The sequence below is a fragment of the Schistocerca nitens genome, chromosome 5 (genome assembly GCF_023898315.1).
Source record: "Schistocerca nitens isolate TAMUIC-IGC-003100 chromosome 5, iqSchNite1.1, whole genome shotgun sequence".
NCBI lineage: Eukaryota > Metazoa > Arthropoda > Insecta > Orthoptera > Acrididae > Schistocerca > Schistocerca nitens.
This window is the reverse complement of record NC_064618.1, coordinates 581,180,185-581,205,744: the sequence shown is the minus strand read 5'-3', so window position 1 is coordinate 581,205,744 and position 25,560 is coordinate 581,180,185. Positions and strand designations below refer to the sequence as shown.

The 25,560-nt window shown below is 38.9% G+C and overlaps 1 protein-coding gene across 2 annotated transcripts in view; it reads right to left on the bottom strand.

Moving 5' to 3' along the window:
* LOC126259948 (uncharacterized) overlaps window positions 1-25,560 on the bottom strand; it is a 279,616-nt gene that overhangs the window by 22,921 nt on the left and 231,135 nt on the right. For both annotated transcript variants that reach the window (XM_049957053.1, XM_049957051.1), the window contains exon 11: window positions 2,226-2,348. In XM_049957053.1, coding sequence (XP_049813010.1) covers window positions 2,226-2,348 — 123 coding nt within the window. The remainder of the gene's footprint in view (window positions 1-2,225; window positions 2,349-25,560) is intronic.

Genomic DNA, 25,560 nt, shown 5'->3' with positions numbered 1-25,560 from the left:
GTATTCATCTCTTGGTCTCCCTCTACGATTTTTACCCTCCACGCTGCCCTCCAGTACCAAATTGGTGATCCCTTGACGCCTCAGAACATATCCAACCAACTGATCTCTTCTTCTAGTCAAGTCGAGCCACAAATTTCTCCTCTCTCCAATTCTATTCAATATCTCCTCATTAGTTATGTGATCTACCCATCTAATCTTCGGCATTCTTCTGTAGCACCACATTTCAAAGCTTCTATTCTCTTCCTGTCCAAACTATTTATCGTCCATGTTTCACCTCCATACATGGCTACACTCCATACAAATACTTCCAGAAACGACTTCCTGACACTTAAATCTATTCTGAATGTTAACAAATTTCTCTTCTTCAGAAACGCTTTCCTTGCCATTGCCAGTCTACATTTTATGTGCTCTCACCTTCGACCATCATCTGTTATTTTGCTCCCCAAATAGTAAAACTCATCTACTATTTTAAGTGTCTCATTTCCTAATCTAATTCCCTCAGCATCACCTGATTTAATTCGACTATATTCTATTATCCTCGTTTTGCTTTTGTTGATGTTCATCTTATATCCTCCTTTCAAGACACTGTCCATTCCATTCAATTGCTCTTTCAGGTCCTTTGCTGTCTTTGATAGAATTACAATGTCATCGGCGAACCTCAAAGTTTTTAATTCTTCTCCATGGATTTTAATTCCTACTCCAAATTTTTCTTTTGTTTCCTTTATTGCTTGCTCAATATACAGATTGAATAACATCGGGGATAGGCTACAACACTGTCTCACTACCTTCCCAACCACTGCTTCTCTTTCATGCCCCTCGACTCTTATAACTGCCATCTGGTTTCTGTACAAATTGTAAATAGCCTTTCGCTCCACGTGTTTTACCCCTGCCACCTATAGAATTTGAAAGAGAGTATTCCAGTCAACATTGTCAAAAGATTTTTCTAAGTCTACAAGTGCTAGAAATGTAGGTTTGCCTTTCCTTAATCTATCTTCTAAGATGAATCGTAGGGTCAGTATTGCCTCATGTGTTCCAACATTTCTACAGAATCCAAACTGATCTTCCCCGAGGTCGGCTTCTACCAGTTTTTCCTTTCGTCTGTAAAGAATTCGTGTTCGTATTTTGCAGCCGTGACTTACTAAAATTGATAGTTTGGTAATTTTCACATCTGTCAACACCTGCTTTCTTTGGGACTGGAATTATTATATTCTTCTTGAAGTCTGAGGGTATTTCACCTGTCTCATACATCTTGCTCACCAGATGGTAGAGTTTTGTCAGGACTGGCTCTCCCAAGGCCGTTAGTAGTTCCAATGGAATGTTGTCTACTCCCGGGGCCTTGTTTCGACTCAGGTCTTAAAGTGCTCTGTCAAACTCTTCACACAGTATAGTATCTCCCATTTCATCTTCATCTACATCCTCTTCCATTTCCATAATATTATCCTCAAGTACATCGCCCTTATATAGACTCTCTATATACTCCTTCCACCTTTCTGCTTTCCCTTCTTTGCTTAGAACTGGGTTTCCATCTGAGCTCTTGATATTGATACAAGTGGTTCTCTTTTCTCCAAATTTCTCTCTAATTTTCCTGTAGGCAGTATCTATCTTACCCCTAGTGATATATGCCTCATTTTTCCTCTGGCCATCCCTGCTTAGCCATTTTGCACTTCGTGTCAATCTCATTTCTGAGACGTTTGTATTCCTTCTTGCCTGCTTCATTTACTGCATTTTTATATTTTCTCCGTTCATCAATTAAATTCAATATTTCTTCTGTTACCCAAGGATTTCTAGTAGCTCTCGTCTTTTTACCTAATTGATCCTCTGCTGCCTTCACTATTTCATCTCTTAAAGCTACCCATTCTTCTTCTACTGTATTTCTTGCCCCCTTTCTTGTCAATCGTTCCCGAATGCTCTCTCTGAAACTCTCTACAACCTCTGGTTCTTTCAGTTTATCCAGGTCCCATCTCCTTAAATTCCCACCTTTTTGCAGTTTCTTCAGTTTTAATCTGCAGTTCATGACCAATAGATTGTGGTCAGAGTCCATATCTGCCCCTGGCAATGTCTTACAATTTAAAATTTAAATTTTATATTAAAAATCTGTATTTAATGGAAAATAACTTTTTAGTTACTTTTTATGAAAATTAACATTTCTTGCTGCTTTTCACTAGTATGAAATTAAGATAATTCACTGCAATGAGGGTAGAACACAAATAAAACAATATGCTTACTTGACATGTCCATATTTCTGGGTTATTGTTATACTGTCTTCCAATATTTGTTCCCAGTTGCGGAGATCAATATTCAGTTTGAAACATATGGCCAACTTGTAACTCATTACGTGGAATGAAACACTGAAACAATTAAAAATTTTACTTTTATATTTAACCACCTTTCTCTAAAGAAAGCATACAAATGGAACATGGAGCATGATAAATAATGAACAACATAACAGGGTTTGTCAAGGAAATGTTCTACAAGAAAATCTAACATCCTAATTAGAGACTGCATCTAACATCTTTAGGTGCAAAGACTGTGCAGATACATTAATGTTGAATCACAACTGAGGCATGACTAAACAAAGTCCCTATAAAACTAGCTGACATGTTTTGACTGTCCCTCGAGTTTTGCAATAAGATATTCTAATATTCATTTAAATCAACAATATTATGAAAAGGATAGCTGCTAGTCAGCACACAGCGGAGATGCTGAGTCGCAGATAGGCACAACAAAAGGACTGTCACAAAATAAGCTTTTGGACAATAAGGCTTTTGACAAAAATAGATCACACACACACACACACACACACACACACACACACACACACACACAGGCACATACGCGCGCGCAAATGCAACTCACACACACAGCTGACTGCTGCTGCTCGTAGTGTGGCTTCATCTACCAGAGGCTGTGGTTGTGTGTGTGTGTGTGTGTGTGTGTGTGTGTGTGGATATTTCATTGTTTAATTTAAATCAGTCATACAAAATAGATGCCACAGGAACAGGTCACTGTGATGTGGAAAGAGGTCAAATATGTACATTTTATTTAAGTGCAATACAATGAAACATCTTACATTTTACAAATATTATTGTGTTACAGTGCTAATGTTAATTCTACAACAACCTAAAACACCAATTTTACGAGTTTTAGTTAAGAGGCTCTCTGCGATGGAGTAAAATGAATTGCTCAACAGAAAGTTGTTTAACTGTCTTTTCACCACATTACTTACATTTCATATGGTCTGGCAATTTGTTGAATACATTCATACCCATTTACCCGACTCGTGGTACTAGTGTTTTCACCCTGAAATATTTCCAGAGGTCATTTATGGTCGTAGTGTTATACATGGTCCAGTCACATTAATGTGATCACCACCTATGTTTGATGTCAATGTGAAATAACCTCTCACATATGACAGGTGCCAGAAATAGCAGTGGAGGGTATATAAGGCTTGTCAGGGGATGCAGAAAACAGTGCAATCATTGTCATAATGCTGAAACTTAGCTATTTATCTTATGTCCATAAGGGCTTTTGGGTCAAGGGTGGAAGCATTTCTGAAATGACTACGTCTGTAAACTCTTTGTGTGCCCCTGTGATTAAAGTATACTGAGCATGGCAAAATGGTGCTATCTACAACTGGTGTTGAGGCAACTGTTCCATGGCCCACAGATGACAGGGGTAAATGATGGTTGTGGAGAGTCTCAGGTGAACCAAGAGATTACCAAACAGTGTCTCCTTGATGACCGTTCAGCAAATGCTGCTGTGTATGGGCGCCTGGTTCATACATCCATGCTCACGGCTGTTCATCAGCAATAAAGGCTGAAATTTGCATGCCAATACCACAACTGGGTGTCCACTGGTTGGCAACAGGTGGCCTTTTCAGATGGATCACGTTTTATGCTCCACTGGACAGATGGCCGTGGGCATGTGCAGTGTGAAATGTCTGAAAGCAAACAACTTGCAACAATCACTAGAAGGGTCCTGGTGGGAGTGCATTACCATGATGATTTCATCATTCTGGAACGTGCAATGTATCTACACAAGTATGCGTCTATGCTTGGGAACAATGTCTGCACATATATGCAGTTTGTTTTTCCTTGGCATCTACCAGCTGGACACTGCAATGTGTCACACAGCACACAGTGTATGTGCATGGTTTGAAGAGCACCAGGATGAGTTTCCCTTACTCCCTTGGCAACAAAAAATCTGTGGATTTAAAACCAATGGATAGTCTAAAGGACCATCTCAATTTAGACACGCACCATAGCTGGCCATGGCACAGAAGTTGGCATGGCTCCACATCCCTGTTGGTACCATCCAGAACTGGGCTGAATCTTCCTGCACGTCATGCAGTGGTCTATGCTGAAAAGGTGGTTATTTAGCCTTTTTACAGGTGGTCACATTACTGTGACTGGTCAGTGAATTTTGCTTTTCACTATTCTTAGAGAAAAGAGAAATGTAAGTGATCAAAAAGAACATTAATGAACACAAGGACCACATGTTAAGTTTTTATCAAAAGAATGAAAGTAAAATTTTTATTCTGAACAGATAATTTTATCATCATTCAAAATATTCACCTTTAATATTTTTACTTTTTTGCATGTTTTTGAATCAGTCCTGGATACATTGTTTTCCATTCTGATGTTGGTACGCTAATAATGGAGCTTTGAAGGAATCGAATAGCTTCTTGAGATGATGAAAATAGCTCTTTATGTATTTTTCATTTGATGTAAGGTAAGAATAGGAAATCTTTAGAAGATAAATCAGGTGAATATGGACAATGATACTTTATTTGATGTTTGATTCTGTCAAACAGTAAATTTTTAAATGTCTTGAAGATGGATGATGTGACATTTTTAGTTGTTCTCCCTAATTTCAGCAAATGACTTGTGGCATACAACCTCTTGTATACTATTTAGCATTAACTGTACTTCTAAAGCAATAATAATGTCCTGCAGTGTAACTGAAGAAACAAGCAATCATTTCAATGGAAGTGCTTCAACAACAAACCACATTTGTTGGTTTCAGTTCATCTTGGAACAATGAAACAGCTAACTGCTATTTAGTTTCTGCCTTTTATCAATATATCCACATTTTGTCTCATAATGGTACATTGTATACGAAGTTTGCATTTTATCAGTTCAATTTTTTGAACATTTTCTTACACGAGTTTACCCTGAGACTGTTTTAGGGTTATTTTGTGTGTTCAAAGTGACACCCATTCGAAGCCAGACAATGTCGATACCACTGAACTATTGACCGAACTACAGCTGTCAGTGTTGCTGGTGTGATAGCCACACAGGACACCTCAATGGTTTCTCGTAGCTCATTCAGTGTAGCTGGTTTCTGTTGATAAACTTCATTTTTGAAGGTCCCCATAGATAGAAGTCAAGAGCTGTAAGGTCTGGAGATCACGCAGGGTACTAAATAGCTCCTCTTTGACCTATCCATTGTCTAAGTACATTTTCATCCAAGTGCTCTCCGACATCTCTGCAGTAGCGAGGCGGAACGCTCCCTTGTTGTAGGTAAAATCTTTCATTTGCAAACACCTCTTGAACGGCAGGTAAAATTGATGTTTGCAGCATATGAAGATACGCTTCATCAGTTAGGGTATCTTCTAACAAGAATGGACCAATCAAATTGTGCAATGAGAGACCACACCACACATTAACACCCAGTAGATTAACATGTTTGCCCACGTGAAATTGAGGATTTTCAGGAGCCCAGTATATGCAGTTGTAGAAGTTTACAGTATCGTTCAATTTGAACTGTGTCGTGTCAGACCAGATAACCATCCCTGAAAACCGTTCACCCTCATGAAGCATGTCTTCATACCATGTACAGTACTCCACCCTTCGATCCAATCATCCTCATTCACAGCGTGCAGCGATCTTGGAATGTACACTTCCCACTTTGCAGCCTTCAGAATTCGTCATACGCTTAGTCGGCTTATCCTTTTTTCATATGGACCCTGCTTCTCAGGTTTTTGAGGTGACCTAGTAGAATGTTGCAATGTAGCAGCCTGGAAGCTGGATTTGCTGATGTTTTTGGTTGGACAGATGTTTCCTTATGCACACACTGAACAGTACCATCAGCTTTAAATTTATCCCGAATACCATAAATTGTATGTGTTGGTGACTGAATTCTGTACACATTATGCCATTGCTGTTGTACCTCTATCATGTTTTCGTACTTCCAGTACCACTCCAATATGGCCTTGCGTTGCTCAAAACAAAGTGCATACCAAGATCTGTTGACAAAACAATGTGCTACACTACTGCACAAAACTGGAATGATATGTCATTTTGTTTCAAATATATTAACTATCCAAAGGTATCTACATTTTCTGAACTCCTTTGTATTCATAACTTTCTTATTAGTTACACGATGTACCCTTCTAATCTTCAACATCCTTCTGTAGCCTTCAACATCCTTCTGTAGCATCACATTTCGGAAGCTGTTATTCTCTTTTTGTCTAAACTGTTTCTTGTCCATGTTTCACTGCAATACATGACTACATTCCACACAAATGCTTTCGGAAAGGACTTCCTAACAAATCTATCTCTGATATTAACAAATTTCTGTTTTTCAGAAATGCTTTTCTTGCACTGCCAGTCTACATTTTATATCCTCTCTAATTCGGCCATTAGTTATTTTGCTGCCCAAACAGCAAAACTCATCTACTACTTTAAGGGTCTCATTCCCTAATTTAATTCCCTCAGCATTACCTGATTTAATTTTACTACATTCCATTACCCTTGCTTTGCTTTTGTTGATGTTCATCTTATATCCTCCTTTCAAAACACTGTCCATTCCGTTCAACTGCTCTTTCATGACCTTTGTTGCCTCTGACAGAATAATAATGACATCGGCAAACCTCAACATTTTTATTTCTTTTCCTACTCCAAATTTTTCTTTGGTTTCCTTTCCTGCTTGTTCAATGTACAGATTGTATGACATCGGGGATACGCTACAGCCCTGTCTCATTCCATTCTCCACCTCTGCTTCCATTTCATGCCCCTCACTGTTACAACTGCAGTATGGTTGTAAATAGCCTTTTGTGCCTTGTATTTTACCCCTCCTACCTTCAGAATTTCAAAGACAGTATTCCAGTCAACACTATGAAAAGCTTTCTCTAAGTCTACAAAAGCTATAAAAGTAGGTTTGATTTTCCTTACCTTATCTTCTAAGGTAAGTCATAAGGTCAGTACTGCCTCGTGTGTTCCTACATTTCTCTGGAATCCAAACTCATCTTCCCTGAGGTCGGCTTCTAATAGTTTATCCATTCTCCTGTAAAGAATTTGTGTCCGTATGTTGCAACCATGCCTTATTAAACTGATAGTTGGGTAATTTTCACACTAGTCAGCAACTGCTTTGTTTGGATTTGGAATTTCTACATTCTTCTGGAAGTCTGAGGGTATTTTGCCTGTCTCATACATCTTACACACCACATGGAATAGTTGCATCATGACTGGCTCTCCCAAGCCTATCAGTAGTTCTAACAGAATATTGTCTACTCCCATGGCCTTCTTTCGACTTACACTGTAAGAATAATTTGACAAAGTTCTGATAGGTACCTCCCATTGTATCTTCATCCACTTCTTTTTCCATAATATTGCTTTCAAATTCATCTCCCTTGTATAGACCCTCTATATACTCCCCCTTCCACTTTTCAGCTTTCTCTTCTTTGCTTAGGACTGGTTTACCATCTGAGCTCTTGGTGTTCATACAGCTGCATCTCTTTTATCCAAAGGCCTCTTTATTTTTCCTGTAGGCAGTATTTATCTTTCCCTTAATGAAGAATGCTTCTGAATCTTTACATTTATTCTCTAGCCATTCTTACTTAGCCATTTTGCACTCCTGTCACTCTCATTTTTTTTAAAAACATTTGTGTTCCCTTTTGCCTGTGTGTTATAATAATAATAAAAAATAATAACATTCCATTAGAACTACTGACGGCCTTGGGAGAGCCAGTCCTGACAAAACTCTACCATCTGGTGAGCAAGATGTATGAGACAGGCGAAATACCCTCAGACTTCAAGAAGAATATAATAATTCCAATTCCAAAAAAGCAGGTGCTGACAGATGTGAAAATTACCAAACTATCAGATTAATAAGTCACGGATACAAAATACTAATGCGAATTCTTTATAAGAGTCGAGGGGCATGAAAGGGAAGCAGTGGTTGGGAAGGGAGTGAGACAGGGTTGTAGCCTATCCCCGATGTTATTCAAGCTGTATATTGAGCAAGCAGTGAAGGAAACAAAAGAAAAATTTGGAGTAGGTATTAAAATCCATGGAGAAGAAATAAAAACTTTGAGGTTTGCCTATGACATTGTAATTCTGTCAGAGACAGCAAAGGACTTGGAAGAGCAGTTGAACGGAATGGATAGTGTCTTGAAAGGAGGATATAAGATGAACATCAACAAAAGCAAAATGAGGATAATGGAATGTAGTCGAATTAAGTCGGGTGATGCTGAGGGAATTAGATTAGGAAATGAGACACTTAAAGTAGTAAAGGAGTTTTGCTATTTGGGGAGCAAAATAACTGATGATGGTCGAAGTAGAGAGGATATAAAATGTAGACTGGCAATGGCAAAGAAAGCGATTCTGAAGAAGAGAAATTTGTTAACATCGAGTATAGATTTAAGTGTCAGGAAGTCGTTTCTGAAAGTATTTGTATGGAGCGTAGCCATGTATGGAAGTGAAACATGGACGATAACTAGTTTGGACAAGATGAGAATAGAAGCTTTCGAAATGTGGTGCTACAGAAGAATGTTGAAGATTAGATGGGTAGATCATATAACTAATGAGGAGGTATTGAATAGGATTGGGGAGAAGAGAAGTTTGTGGCACAACTTGACTAGAAGAAGGGATCGGTTGGTAGAACATATTCTGAGGCATCAACGGATCACCAATTTAGCACTGGAGGGCAGTGTGGAGGGTAAAAATCGAAGAGGGAGACCAAGAGATGAATACACTAAGCAGATTCAGAAGGATGTAGGTTGCAGTAAGTACTGGGAGATGAAGAAGCTTGCACAGGATAGAGTAGCATGGAGAGCTGCATCAAACCAGTCTCAGGACTGAAGACCACAACAACAACAACAACAACAATATTATTAGAAATACGGTTTTTGGCTAATCGGACTTCCTCTCTTACATTTTAATTGTAGATGCAGGCAGCAGACTTCAGGGACACCAGTACATATCAAAAATGAGAAAATCTTCCTTATTTGGTTCCACTTCACTTCAATAAAAAATATTTAATACTGATACCAAATCTTCTCTTATTTCAAAACATATATGATACAAAACACTCGTAGCACGTCATACTCCGAACCGCACATCTTAACAGAAACTTCTACATACGAGAATGTCAGAAGCAAAAGTGACGATTTCTTTCATTTGCCTGCACCTTACCGTGCATTCAAAATTAATGCCTTTGTCAATGTATTTGTCGATCGGTGTTTCATTTTTTGTTTTTAATAAATTTTAACTTTATGTTATCCTGGGGGTCTTCCACCATGGGGTTGGGTTGTTTTGGGGAAGGAGACCAGACAGCGAGGTCATCGGTCTCAGCGGATTAGGGAAGGATGGGTAAGGAAGTCGGCCGTGCCCGTTGAAAGGAACCATCCCGGCATTTGCCTGGAGCGATTTAGGGAAATCACGGAAAACCTAAATCAGGATGGCCGGACGCGGGATTGAACCGTCGTCCTCCCGAATGCGAGTCCAGTGTCTAACCACTGCGCCACCTCGCTCGGTCTCTTCCACCATGTACCTACACAAGAATATCTCTTGTGTTATCCACGGATTTCTACCAGGCCTTGTCTTTTTACCTATTTGATCCTCTGCTGCCTTCATTATTTCTTCTTTTAAAGCTAACCATTTTTCTTCTACTCTATTCCTTTCCCCTGTTCTAGTCAACCATAGTCTTATACTCCCTCTGAAAGTCATGACAACATCTGGTTCTTTCAATTTTTCCATGTCCCATCTCCTTAATTTCCGACCTTTTTCAATTTCTTCAGCTTTGATCTACAGCGCACAACCAATAAATTGTGGTCAGGGTCCACATATGCCCCTGGAAATGTCTTACAATCTAAAATATGATTCCTATCTAATCATAACATAATCATGTGAAACCTTCCGGAGTCTCCAGGTTTCTTCCACATACACATGGTTCTTTACGATTCTTAAACCAAATGTTAGCAATGATTACATTAAGCTCTGTGCAAAATTCTACCAGGCACCTTCCTCTTCCAGTCCTCCCCCCCTCCCAAGTACACATTCACCTACTACTTTCCCTTCTCTTCCTTTTCCTACTATCGAAGTCCAGCCTCCCATCCCAATTAAATTTTCGTCTCCTTTAACTATCTGAACAATTTCCTTCATCTCATAATACATTTCATCGATCTCTTCATCATCTGCGAAGCTAATAGACACGTAAAATTGCACTACAACGGTAGGTGTCGGCTTTGTGTCTACCTTGTCTACGACAATGCGTGCACTATGCTGTTCATAGTAGCTTACTGGCATTCCTATTTTCTTATTAACTATTAAACCCAATCCTGCATTACCCGTTTTTGGCTTTGCATTTATAACTCTGTATTCACTTGTTGCAATGCCATTCTGGTCGACGTTACAAGGCCAGATCAGTCAATCATCCACGCTATTGCCCCTGCAACTACTTGAAAAGGCTGCCACTCCTGTTCAGGAAATACATTTCTCTGGCCTCTCAACGCTCTTTATAGCATGCTTACCAACTTACAGGATAACGGCGTGAAATTTCGATTTTTTATTACAAATTATGGTTTTCATTGAACTCACCCTCGTATATTGATTCCAGATGGATTGTTGAAAATAAAATATTTTGAAACTAAGTGATCCTACTTTTTTGAAGAAATTTATTCAACTTAAAAAACTGAAACTGATCTTTGTGAATTTAAGGATAAAGTTCAAATCAAATTTCCATAAATGACTGACTTTTAACTTTTATATCCACATAGTATAACACACCATTTGTTATAAAAACAAGAGAATAATTATGAAAAAGGGGAAGGCAACCACTCACCTATAGTAGATCGATGCATGAAGCACGGAAACAGGTAATAAAAAACAGCTTTCACATTAGCTTTCAAGAACTAGGCCTTTTACTAGCAAAACACATGACTACACAGAAAACCAAAGGCACAATCCTGTGGCCACAGCAAGGCAGATTAGAGAGAGAGAGAGAGAGAGAATGCCTGCATGGGAGTGGCAGGGGAGACTAGTGAGAGAAGGCATTGCTTGATCTGGATGCAGAAAGAATGGTGTCGACAAAGGAAGGAGGTCTCATTTTTGACATTTTTTAACATATTTTCCCCCAACCATGCACCAATGAATTATTGTTCATTTACCTTCACCAATTCTGAAACTCTCCTTTGCTCTTGCAAAACTTCAACACGCATCCTCTTTCTAAAATCCTGTCTGGATGGGCACTTACCAAATTGACACCTCAAGTTCTCAGCCATCCTATTGCAAGACCCTCCATCTTTTCCAAAGCCATCAGTCACTCTACCATCACCAGGGTGATCCTTCATAACAATATAATCCAAGATTAAAAAGCTTAAACCATACTTGACAGCCTCTACTCTTTTTGCAAAATCTTTTCATTCTGTGGCCTCAACTTTATGTATGCCACTGTTGAAACAGAAACTCTTTCCTTTTAACAGCTGGAACAACATTCCCACCACATCTGAGGAAGCTGATCCTGCCTTACACCTGCATGGTACTGTGTGTGGCAAAGAAAAAGCCTACCATTCTGATCCAAACACTGCTCCCCTCCCTACAGCGATCTCTCATAGTTCCCTAACCTCACCTTGCTGACTTACTCTGTCTTTCAGTTCCCCAAAAACTTCCTCCAAACTCCATGAAACACACAACTCTTCAACACCCATTCCATAACATGGTTGTCAATCTTTCTGACAAAAATCTGGCCCTTTCAGAAGTCTCAAAACTTCCTAAGAGCCTCACCTTTAACGACAAACCTAATTTTAGTTATGTTAGACTTGTAAAGAACCTTCTTTTGTTTACTCATTCTTTGCAGTGGAAACATTGCTTTGCCACACACTCCACTGACAACAGCCAACCAAAGCCCCACATAGAACCTTGTTGAAAACAGTTCCCCCTCCAACAGTTGTCCTCCTCCTGTTCCACCCAGTCATCCTCTGGTAATCTTTCAGGAATTTCTCAATTGTAAACTGGCCTCACCTTCTTTTCTTAAATCTCTCCCCGGCAAGGCCACCACCATCCCTATGGAACACACTGCTATCTGAAACACGTAAAACAATCCAGATCTTATCATCCTTCTGGCAGTGGCCATTAATCATAGCAGCTACGTGGCTGAGGGTCTCCGCCAACTTTCCGACATCTCTGCATACAACTCTTACAACCATGATCCCACCCCAGAAGTCCAACATGACCTTATGCAGCTCCTCAAGGCCTTAGGTCCATCCCAAAACCTGACAGCTGTACCCATCATCTCCCTTCTCCAACCCCACAGATTTCCCACTGTGGCTGGGTACAATGTTCCTACAGCGAACCTTGGCCTTTGTTGACCAACGCCTGCAAACTATTGTACATAAGCTCCTATCCTGCACTCGAGACAATACTCGCTACGTTCACCATCTCTTCACATGCCCTGTCATGTTACCACCAGATTCATTATTGCTCACTGTGGATGCGAGATTTTGGGGACAACTGAAGGTTATGATTCAATCTTCTTTTTGGTAGTGTTTATTCCTCTTTTTGGGTATGAGGTATGAAATTTGTGTTTCTCACATTATTAAGCAATACACTGGTGTATTTACGAAATTTAATACCTTTCCAAATTTGCCTATAATGTAATAAAAAGTTTGCGTGTTTCTTTGACATAATGTTGTGCTGTGAAAATTTGTTATTCTACAGATTCTACTTTACAGTAACCTAGATGCAAAATAGAGTATGTACCTATGTAAAACATAGTCTGATTATTTCATTTTATTTTCATATTATTCATAGCTAATACCACTTGGACTCTATTATTTTTCGAAACTAGTTTACGTGATGATTACAAAAACTTTATTTTTCATCAAACTAAGAACTATCATTACATTTCAAGAACACACATATGTGGTATATTTTGAAAATATTAAATTTATTTTTGTAATGAAATAAAAGAACTTATGTTATTGTTTTATTTCTCAGATTTTTGTATCCATAGAACAATATCCCTTTCTTGGATTTTTTCTGTTTGTACATCTGGACATTATTATAAAGATTTATTTTGACCAAACAGCTTCTAAAACATTCTGGAGGAACATAGTTTGATACATAGAAGGGAATATGTGCCAAATGAGTTAGTCTCAATTAGATTGCATTTAGTCTACAATCAGGCTGCATTTTCTTGTCAGTCCGTGACCTGTACAAACTTTTACAGCATGTATAGAATGTCTTTTGTTGGGAAAAATGGTTATGCAACTTGCTCTCTTGTGTGTAAAAACATGTGTGAAGTGCTTTACTACTGCGACCAGATAAAAATCTGAGACAAAATGAGAAGAAATAATGTGAAATAGTGTTTTCACTGGATATGACACTGGACCAAAATCACCTCCTAGTAAAATGACAAGCACTGCAGTTTTACAACAAAAAGATGAATATAAATCATATGAATATAATATTCATCAAATTTTAGTGCTGAATGTGCTTACTTTCTGTTTTATCTATATGTACTATCTTAGCAATAAGAATAGCTACAAAAATATACAATTTTTTTGAAAAACTTTTTAAACCTTTGACAGTTTCAGAAAGTAGGCCCATATCAATGTCCGTGTACGCAAACATCCCCCATGCCCATGCCCCCATGGAAACTATTGTTACCAATGTCTTCCTGATACCATATCCACCACCTACTTTCTAATTCTCCTGGGCAACCACATCCTGATTCACAATTATCTCACTTTCTGAGGCCAAATCTATGAACAAATCTGTGGTAATGCCCTGCGTACTCAAATGGCACAACCCTCAGCCAGATTATTTATGGACCATCTAGAGGAATCCTCCCTATCCAGTCAACACCTAAAACCTGGTTCAGATTCATTTATGATATTATGATTCACTTATGATATTTCATGATCTGGACTCATCGCAAGGACAACATTTGCTCCTTCCCCCATAACCTTAACGCCTATTCCAAATCAGCATCACCTTGTCTTCTTCGACTAACTGAACCACCTTCCGAGGCGTCCATCTCCATCTCACAGATGGCTCCATAAATACATCTGTCCATATTAAGGACACAGACCACCACTAGTACCTCCACTTTGATGGCTGTCACCTGCTCCATGTCAAAAAGTCTCTTTCTTGCAGCCTTGCCATCCATCGACACCACATCTGCAGCAGAAAGCAGAAGTTGTTGAATTTTACTGTTAACCTTACCAGACACTTTTCTGACAGACAATAGCCTATCCAGCTTATCCACAAACAAATCACCTATGTCACCTGTTCATTTGACAACAGTAAACCTATTAAACAGCCACCAAACAGCACTCCTCTGATCACCCAGTACCACCCCGGTCTTGAAAGACTCAACTATATGGCTCTACCAGGGCTTTAACTACCTCTTGTTGATATCCTATCCATAATCCTATTGAAAGTAATGTGCTGCCCCCCCCCCCCCTCCTCCACCTGACCTACAGAATATTCTTGACCACTCTTATTCCAATCCCACTCCCAATCTTGCAGACCATTAGTCTTTCCTTTGTGGTTGGCCCAGGTGCAAGATCTGTCCCTAACAACAACCCACTCAACACCTCCTATCGCAGTCCAGTCACAGGCATTTCTTACCCAATAAAAGGCAGGCCACCTGTGAAAGCAGCCATGTTGTATATCAGCTACGCTGCAATTGCTGTACAGCATTCTGTGTGGCCTACCAAGTAACCAAACGTCTACTTGCATGAATGGCCACCGCTAAACTATGTAAAGAGAAAACTTCACCTTCCATTTGCTGAAAGTGCTGCACACGACAACACAAATGACTTCAACAGCTGCTTCATTATGTGGGTTATTTGGATACTACCTTCCACCACAAGTTCCCCTGAACCACGCAGGTGGGAATCATCTCTCCATCACATCTCTCTCCTGTCCACACCACTCCTTCCCCATCCAGTTCATGTACTGCACTTCCCATCACTGCCCCCCCCCCCAAATTCCCCCCGTGCCCCCCCCCCCCCATTTTCTTTTCAACACTTATTCCTTCACTCTCTCCTTCATTTACTTTTCATCTTCACTTTTCTCTCATTTCCTCTTCTCTCTTTTTGCTTTACCCTCTGTACAGTTTTCATCTTGTTGCAAAGCCGCAGAGTCTTGTCTCTTTCCCACTGTCCCCTCTCCACCTTTACCAGCTCAGGCAACTGTTTTCATTAACAAGTATCAATAATCAGTCTTGCTGTGGCCATAGGAGTGTGCGTTTGGGTGTCTGTGTGCCTGTATGTGAGAATGTGTGTACTTTTGCTAGAAAAAGAGCTAGTGTTTGAAAGCTAATGTGAATGCTGTTTTCTGGTATGCGTTTCTGGACGCTATGCATCAATCCACTACAAGTGAGTGATTGCCTTTCCACTATTTTACATATTGCTCCATCCAGGAATTTTCATTGTTGTTATTTTTCAGTCACTGAATCTACTGAGAGTGGTTTTTATTTAAAACCAATACAAACTACTTGAGGACATATGTAAGATGTCAATCTATAGCAATTATACACAGAAGAAGACTGTACATAAATTTGATATAGTGAAGAAGACTAAAGAGAAAGAGGACCTTACTTTTGATACCAGATAACTGTTGTGCTCTGTACAATGGCAACAAGCAGAAGCAAATTCAATTGCCCCTAAGTGTCAGGTAACGTTCCCTGTAACTTACGTTGCTGCACATAGCTTCTCCTTTAAAATTTATTGTTTCATACTGTTCATTGTTTTACATTTTCAATATTTGAAAATGTTTGATATTTAATCCCATTTAATTCCGTTTTAGGTACTCTACATAATTCCAGTTCTATAATTTTGTTATGTAATGAGGATCTTTTATACAGTTCTACTGACCATTATGATTTTATACTTTCAGTGTCTCACACTTTTAATATTTCAATATACTAATTCTGTTTTAGTTACTTTATTTCCACTTTTATATTTAAGTGATTTACACCTTTTACTGTTGTATACATCCTTTGGTCTGCACTTTTAATATTTTGAAGGAAAATCTTTACATAATTATATTTATAATTTTAGCATACGTTCTTTTCTTGCTAAAGTCAAGATATCCCTATCACTCCCCCATCCTGCATCCTTTCCCAATCTCCCTCACTCTATTTTCTCTCCCTCCTCTTCCCCCTTTCCTACCTCCAGCAGATACCAGTTTACAACAATGATCACAGTTAACAGTATTCTGATATGAATTATTTTCTTGCGGTATAAATTCAAAGCTTCTGTAAATTTTTTGAAGGATTTCCTCTTGCTTTCACATGTTAGAATTTGATTTTGCAAAATTTTATTTTGCGATTACAAGTTCAGCATTCAGTACAGATTTTGACACATAGGTTTATGTTAGCCAGAAATAACATAAACCTACATGTCAGAATCTTATGGTTGAAAATACATTAATGCCAAAATTAAAACAGCAAAATAAAATTCTGACAGCTGAATGCCAGATGAAATCCTTTAAGAACCTCTGATATGAGGTTCTGACATGAACAAGGTGGGTTGCTGGTGCTATTACTTAGGTAAATTTTGCATTTATGTACAACACTTTTCTACTTACTGTAAAATATTAGACGGAACATATTTAGTTTTACTTTGTTTCAGATCTGAAGACCATTCAGAGACAACAAAACTTGTCATGTAATAAAAAATGTGCAACTAATACTGAAGAATAAATGACAATTATTTTAAATATCAATAAAGTTTCCAATTGCCTTGGGACAAATATATCAGCTATAGTGAAAGTATACTCATTGAAATCATTAATGGACTACTCATGGAACACATATTTTGCCTTGCATCTAGGGCCTCAAGTTCTTTGTTAACAGCTGTATTCATTCTGGCACTGTGGTCTTTGTGTTTGTAGTTTCACTCCATAGTGCAGGACTTCGCACTATCAAAGTATTTAATTCCTCTGTGGTGATTTGATCACCAATTTCCCCAGAAGAGCACTGTACACACAATTAAGAATGCAGCTAGTTGCACAAGCAACAAATGCTTGCCACGCAGCTTTCACCACATTGAGGACTTTTGTCCACACTGTCCACTGTGGGCAGACATAGCTGTCTGCTATATGGCGACCAGCCTCTGCACTTGTATAGCACGGTAACATATGTTCCTCAAACATCAGTTACTGTCATCCAGGCATGTGCCGTAACCTATGAAACTCCGCAATGAACACTGTGGGCAAGTGAATGGGTGGGAATTTATCTTATGGTGGAAACTGTAGATGTGAAACAGCGTAGCGCATGACACACATCTGGGAGGAAGGAATACTGCTGACTCAGTCTGAGGTGGAGATGAACTGCATGTGAGAAAGAAAACAAACAAGTGACAAAAAGTATTCGGCACTCCATGTCACTACTGACTTGGTCTGCTGAGGATAAGAAATTGGAGGACTGCAAAAACTAATGAGTTGATGTGAACAGCATTTGGGAAGAAGACATGTGAGTCATGAAGTATTTCTGTAACTCCAAGTCCACTCAGGCAAGAAACTGGAGTAACATATAAACCATACTCTACTTGAGTTGGGCACAAACCGCAGGCAGTGAGGGAAATTTATGAATAATCAAAGGTTTCATGCAGTAATGAAACAGTGCTTCAAGTCGTGTGACATATTAGTTACTCAGTAATGAATAAATATGATACCTGACAGCTCTAGCCAGGCTACAATACCTGTCTTTTGTCAAAGTTGCTTACACTAGTGGATTTCCACATTTGCAGCCTATATTGTAACTAACAAACAATGGAAAATCCAGGGTGGAATGTAACAATATTATGAAAAGGATAGTTGCTACTTACCATATAGCGAGATTTAGGCCAACAAGGCGAGGCAGGAAGTGCAAAATGGCTAAGCAGGGATGGCTAGAGGACAAATGTATGGATGTAGAGGCTTATCTCACTAGGGGTAAGATAGATACTGCCTACAGGAAAATTAGAGAGACCTTTGGAGAAAAGAGAACCACTTGTATGAATATCAAGAGCTCAGATGGAAACCCAGTTCTAAGCAAAGAAGGGAAAGCAGAAAGGTGGAAGGAGTATATAGAGGGTCTATACAAGGGTGATGTACTTGAGGATAATATTATGGAAATGGAAGAGGATGTAGATGAAATGGGAGATACGATACTGCGTGAAGAGTTTGACAGAGTACTGCAAGACCTGAGTTAAAAACAAGGCCCCGGGAGTAGACAACATTCCATTGGAACTACTGACGGCCTTGGGAGAGCCAGTCCTGACAAAACTCTACCATCTGGTGAGCAAGATGTATGAGGCAGGTGAAATACCCTCAGACTTCAAGAAGAATATAATAATTCCAATCCCAAAGAAAGCAGGTGCTGACAGATGTGAAAATTACCAAACTATCAGATTAATAAGTCACGGATACAAAATACTAATGCGAATTCTTTACAGACGAAAGGAAAAACTGGTAGAAGCTGACCTCGGGGAAGATCAGTTTGGATTCCGTAGAAATGTTGGAACATGTGAGGCAATACTGACCCTACGATTCATCTTAGAAGATAGATTAAGGAAAAGCAAACCTACATTTCTAGCATTTGTTGACTTAGAAAAATCTTTTGACAATGTTGACTGGAATACTCTATTTCAAATTCTGAAGGTGGCAGGGGTAAAATACAGGGAGCGAAAGGCTATTTACAATTTGTACAGAAGCCAGATGGCAGTTATAAGAGTCGAGGGGCATGAAAGGAAAGTAGTGGTTGGGAAGGGAGTGAGACAGGTTTGTAGCCTATCCCCGATGTTATTCAATCTGTATATTGAGCAAGCAGTGAAGGAAACAAAAGAAAAATTCGGAGTAGGTATTAAAATCCATGGAGAAGAAATAAAAACTTTGAGGTTCGCCGATGACATTGTAATTCTGTCAAAGGCAGCAAAGGACTTAGAAGAGCAGTTGAATGGAATGTATAGTGTCTTGAAAGGAGGATATAAGATGAACATCAACAAAAGCAAAATGAGGATAATGGAATGTAGTCGAATTAAGTCGGGTGAGGCTGAGGGAATTAGATTAGGAAATGAGACACTTAAAGTAGTAAAGGAGTTTTGCTATTTGGGGAGCAAAATAACTGATGATGGTCGAAGTAGAGAGGATATAAAATGTAGACTGGCAATGGCAAGGAAAGTGTTTCTGAAGAAGAGAAATTTGTTAACATTGAGTATAGATTTAAGTGTCAGGAAGTCGTTTCTACAAGTATTTGTATGGAGTGTAGCCATGAATGGAAGTGAAACATGGACGATAACTAGTTTGGACAAGACGAGAATAGAAGCTTTCGAAATGTGGTGCTATAGAAGAATGCTGAAGATTAGATGGATAGATCATATAACTAATGAGGAGGTATTGAATAGGATTGGGGAGAAGAGAAGTTTGTGGCACAACTTGACTAGAAGAAGGGATCGGTTGGTAGGACATGTTCTGAGGCATCAAGGGATCACCAATTTAGTATTGGAGGGCAGCGTGGAGGGTAAAAATCGTAGAGAGAGACCAAGAGATGAATAAACTAAACAGATACAGAAGGATGTATGTTGCAGTACGTACTGGGAGATGAACAAGCTTGCACAGGATAGAGTAGTATGGAGAGCTGCATCAAACCAGTCTCGGGACTGAAGACCACAACAACAACAAGGCGATGTCAGTTTCCGACAAAGGCATTGTTGGCTGAAAGCTCGCTTTCTGACAATCTTTTAGTTGTGCCTATGTGCGATGCAGCACCTCTGCTATACAGTGAGTAGCAACTACCCTTTTCATAATATTGCTATATTGTCACTAGAATGAGTCTCCATTTGTCCCTGCTAATGTACTTTCCTTACTGCCTTACATGCCCACAGTGCCATTATAGGTGGCATTCAGTTTGGGCAGTGGTCAAAAAGTTTAGGCTTATTGGTGCATATATTGAGATAGCACAGTGGTTCTCAAACTGTGGTGCGTGACCCTGAGGAAGTTGCGAATCGTGTGCAAGGGGGGCATGTTATGTTAGGAAAAAAATTATATTCTTAGTAACAAACAATTAGGTTTATCTTTTGTCGAACAAATGACATACTGCTGATATGGTTTGAATTTCGCCAGACGTCGGTGTTAATGCCAGACATGGTTGACGGCAATGAAATGGCTGTCACATTTTCAGCATTGTTTGAAATGATTGGTCGAGCTGCACGACTTCCTTCAACAGCACCTAGGAAGCCTCCACACGCGAGCTGAGTAGGCTTTGTTTCTAGTTGGCATTGCTTCCTTTGATAGTCAGCGGAATATCCTTTGTCGCCTGCGCCATTACTGTTTCCGTAACTATCCTGCACAGCGCAAGGTTTCGCTCATGTGTCTCAACGCATCCTTATAATGACGACTATAATTATAGTCTTATAATTACAGACTCGAGGAAGAATTGACTGCAGTATGAAGTGGTTCCTGATTAGTGACAAACATCAAGACAGCGGCAGTCCATCAACTGGCGGAAGGGAGGGAGATACTCCAAAGGCAAAAACGAGGAGGTATGATAACTATTTATTGCTAGGCTTCACAAAAACTACAATCAACGGTGAAGAATGTCCGCAGTGTGTAGTTTGTTTAACGATTTTAGCTGCTGATAGCAAGAAACCTACAAGTTAAATAGACATCTTGAAACCAAACATCCAGAATCAATGGGAAAACCAAAAGATTTTTTGGTCAGGAAACTAAATGTTTTATTATCGACCCAGAAGAACTTCGCTAGAACGATAAATGTGACACCTAAGGCCCTTTTAGCCTCTTACCAGATTTCTCACAGAATTGTTAAATGCAAGAAACCACACACGGTTGCAGAAACTCTGGTTTTACCAGCAGCAATTGGTATAGTATCAACAATGTTTGGCGACTCATTTACTCAACAGTAGAAAAGTATTCCTGTCTCTAATGACACAGTGCATAGAAGAATTTTAGACTTTTTTGACGGTTTACTTGAGTAGTTATTCAATCGACTGTGCAACAACTATTTTGCACTTCAAGTGAACGAAGCAGCTGACATTCATAAAGATTCTCATTTGATTGCTTATGTTCGTTTTGTTGATGAATTTAACATCTGAGAGGAATTTCTTTTCTGTGATCCAAAGCTGAAAACAGCTACAGCTGAAAGCCTTTTTGACATGTTCAATACTTTTTTAAATCAAAATGGTGTATCATGGAATAGGTACATGCAGAGACAGAACTCACTTCATGTCTGGAACTTATGGTGGATTGCAAGCGAAAGTTAAAGCGTAGTTCCTGATGCTGTATGGAATCACTGCATGATACATCAGGAGGCTCTGGCTGCTAAAGAACTTAGTCCACCCCTTCAAGAAGTTCTGCAAACGGTTATACACCCAGTTAATATTATTAAGGCAAAATCTATAAATTCGAGGCTTTTTAAAGTGCTATGTGAGGAGTTGGTGCTGAACACACTCAGTTGCTCTTTTTTAATAATGGTCGATGGCGTCAAGGGCTAAGGTACTGAAAAAGAATGTTTGAACTGAGGAATGAGGTATACCGTTTTTTAAAGGAGAGAAGTCACTCTTTGGTAGACTGTTTCAACAATGGAGATTTTTTATTTAAAATGGCTTACCTCACTGATATTTTTGAAGAACTAAATATTCTTAACATTTCACTTCAAGATAATCAGGTAACTTTACTACCTTGGAATGAAAAGGTGAAGGTGTCCATACAGAAATTAGAGTTGTGGCAAAACCGAAAGGAGAGTGGCATACTAGATATGTTCCCTATCATAGTATCACTGTTAGAGGATACAGATAATCCTATACTTCCAATGGCAATAAAAGCTTGCTTTCTTCGTCACCTGGCAACATTAAAAGTTCACTTTGAGAAATATTTAAGAAAAGATTTTGATAAATTTAATTGGATTAAAAATCCATTCATAAACACTCCTGGACCACAATTTCTAAATATAGAAGAGTAAGAACAACTTATTGAACTCATTTGAGATACTTTACAGAAGAGTAAATTTAATGAAGTGTCTTTGTTGGAGTTTTGGGTTCATATTAGCAAGGACTTCCAAGCGCAAATCCAAAAATGCAATAAAGATCCCGATTCCTTTTGCAACAACATACTTGTGTGAGACTGGATTTTCAGCTTCATCAGGTATGAAGTTGAACTACTGTTCAAAGCTAAATGTAAATAAAGAACTTTAAGTGGGTCTTTCTGCTATTCCTCCATATCTTGAGAAACTTTGTTCTCAATAGCAAGCTCCTCCATCACACTGAACTTTTTAATTTAAATTTTTATTGCTCTTGTAATTCTTGTTTACTGAATTGTAAATAATGTTTATTTCATAGCTTTTGAACAAATAAAAACTTGATAAAGACAAAAAATTATTCCATATTTTCATTATAATAAGTTGTGTTATTTTTGGTTTCTGCTGCATGAAGTCCTTTTAAATAGAGTTTGGTAAACATAATAAGGATAAAATATGAATATTTTTATTAATAACAATAACCTGGGGGGGGCTGATATTATAATTCCTATGAAGGGGGCGGGGCGGGGGGCAAGGAAAAACGCACATACTGATGTTCATGTAGCTACTGTTGTCTGCAATACAGCTGATATTTTTGTAATTTGTCATCTGCAACTGACAATAGGTTGTCTATAGTACATCAATTATACCGAACTGAAATGTAAGGCCTAAAATGAAACTATTGGTGTCTGTTAATTTTATGTTATGTTGCCCCCAGTTATTTGTGTGTCAAACACAACACAGTGGATATATAAAGGAGAGACAGAAATCTAATAATCATGGAGCTCTGTGTGATACTGTATGGGAAGGAATCTAAGAAAGAATGATGGGAGAAAATGGGATTGATAGTGGGAATGAGAAAGGAGAAAAACTAAATGAGTTCTGCACTAAATAGCGAATACACTGTACAAAAATCACAAGAGGAGATACACTTGGAAAATACTTGCAGATACAGGAACATTTCAATTAGATTATGTCATGGTCAGACAGGGCTTCCATAATCAGATAATGGATTGTAAGGTGTACCCAGGAGCAGACACAAACTCATATCAGATCATAATTTGTAAAGATGGGGAGCTGACAGAATCTTAAGACAATAATGCGAAAGATTCAGTGTGGAAGGACGTACAATACTGCAGTGCTAAGGAATGTTGAGACGCCTTTGAAGTTCACTAAAGATGAGGATACAGTGATAAGAAATGTCACAGTAGGCAGTTCAGTTGAAGAGGAGTGGACATTTCCAAAAAGAGCAATCACAGATGTTGGAAAGACAAACAGAAATACTAGGAAGGTAACTGCGGTGAAATCTTGGGTAATAGATGAAATACTTCAATTGATCAAAGAAAGCAGGAAGAACAAAAATGTCCAGGTACAGACAGAAATACAGTAATACAAATCTGTTGGGAATGATATAAATAGGAAGTGCAGGGAAGCCAAGGTGAAACTGCTAGAGGAAAAATCTGAAGAAATCGAAAGAGAAATGATTGCAGGAGAATCACTACAACCTTTGGTGATATTAAAAGCAAGGGCAGCACATTAAGAATGCACTGAGAATTTCACCGTTAAACGCAAGGGAGAGAGTGAATAGTTGGAAAGAGTTTACGGAAGATCTCATAGAGGGGGAGGACTTGTCTGATGCTGTAATAGAAGAAGAAATTGGAGTCGACATGGGATCCATTGTAGAGTTAGAATTTAAAAGATCTTTGGAAGACTTAAGTTCAAATAGGGCAGAAGGGATAGATAACATTCCACTGGAATTTCTTAAGTGTGTGTGTGTGTGTGTGTGTGTGTGTGTGTGTGTGTGCGCGCGCGCGCGCGCACGCGTGCATGTGTGTCTATATATATCAAAAAGATTCACACAATTATAGCTTTTGGCCTTAGACACACATGCAAACACACACTCACGCTAATGCAACTTGCACACACGTCTGCAGTCGCAGAGAACGGAAACCACACTGCCAAGATCAAGAACAAAGTGCCCAGATTAAGAAGGATGCAGTCTTTTGCCCATACTGTTCAATTTATACATCAAATAAGCAATAACAAAAATAAAAAAAAGGATCAAGAGTGGGATTAAAATTGAGAGTGAAATGATATTACAGTTAATATTCGCTGATGACATTTCTATCCTCAGTGAAGATGAAGAAGAATTACAAAATCTGTTGAATGGATTGAACGGTCTAATGAGTTCAGGATATGGAATGAGGGCAAACTGAAGAAAAACAAAAGTAATGAGAAGTAGCAGAAATGACAATAGCGAGAAACTTAACATCAAAATAGATGACCACAAAGTATATGAAGTTAAGGAATTTTCTCCTACCTTGGAAGCAAAATAACCCATAATGGACAAGCCAAGGAGGATATAAAAAGCTGACTAGCACAGGGAAAGAGGACAGTACTGAACAAAATAAGTCTACTATTGGTAAACATGGGCCTTAATCTGAGGAAGAAATTTCTGAGAATGTACATTTGGAGCACAGTATTGTATGGTGGTAAATCATGGACTGTGGGAACATTGGAACAGAAGAGAATTGAAGCATTTCAGATGTGATGCTACAGAAGAATGTTGAAAATTATATGGACTGATACCGTAATGAACGCAGAGGTTCTACTCATAATCAGTGAAGAAAGGAACATATGGAAAATGCTGACAAGGAGGGGGGATAGGATGATAGGACATCAGGGAATAACTTCCATGGTACTAGTTGGAGCTATAGATGGTAAAAACTGGTTTTATTACAGTGTTATGAATATTATGCCCACAGTTCCAGATTCGTATATATTATCATGCACTTTTTAGCTGTTATTCGATACAAAACAAAATGACCCCATTGATGATGTGAAATTTCACAGAAACTTGTACACATCCCAACCCTTTTCTAAACCTATTTGTCTGAAAGCAAAATGTGCTAAAAGTGAGCTTCAAACTTAAGACGCTTACATTTTATTTGCCTTAAAGTACTGCTGGTGGTGTTAGGGGAGAGGGAGGGGATATGTGGCAGACTATTTGTGGGTTATGGGGTTTGCTGGTAATTGGTAATGCACTATGAATTGGCGACATTGGGAGCCTGTAGCTGTTCTCTCTATTGATGTCACAGAATTTCAGTTGTCTCTCATGAGTCACAGAGATGCTCCACACTGGGTATACACATTGCACCCAGTGTCAGAAAACGCTTACAAGCAGAAGTAGAACAGCGTCAGTCAAGCAGTGAGAAAAGTAAAACTCAGGCTTGCCCATACATTAAACAAGAACAGAAAAAGATCTGTTGTTCTATGGAAAAATGTGCATTGTCTTGGTATTGGCAAAGTAAAAGT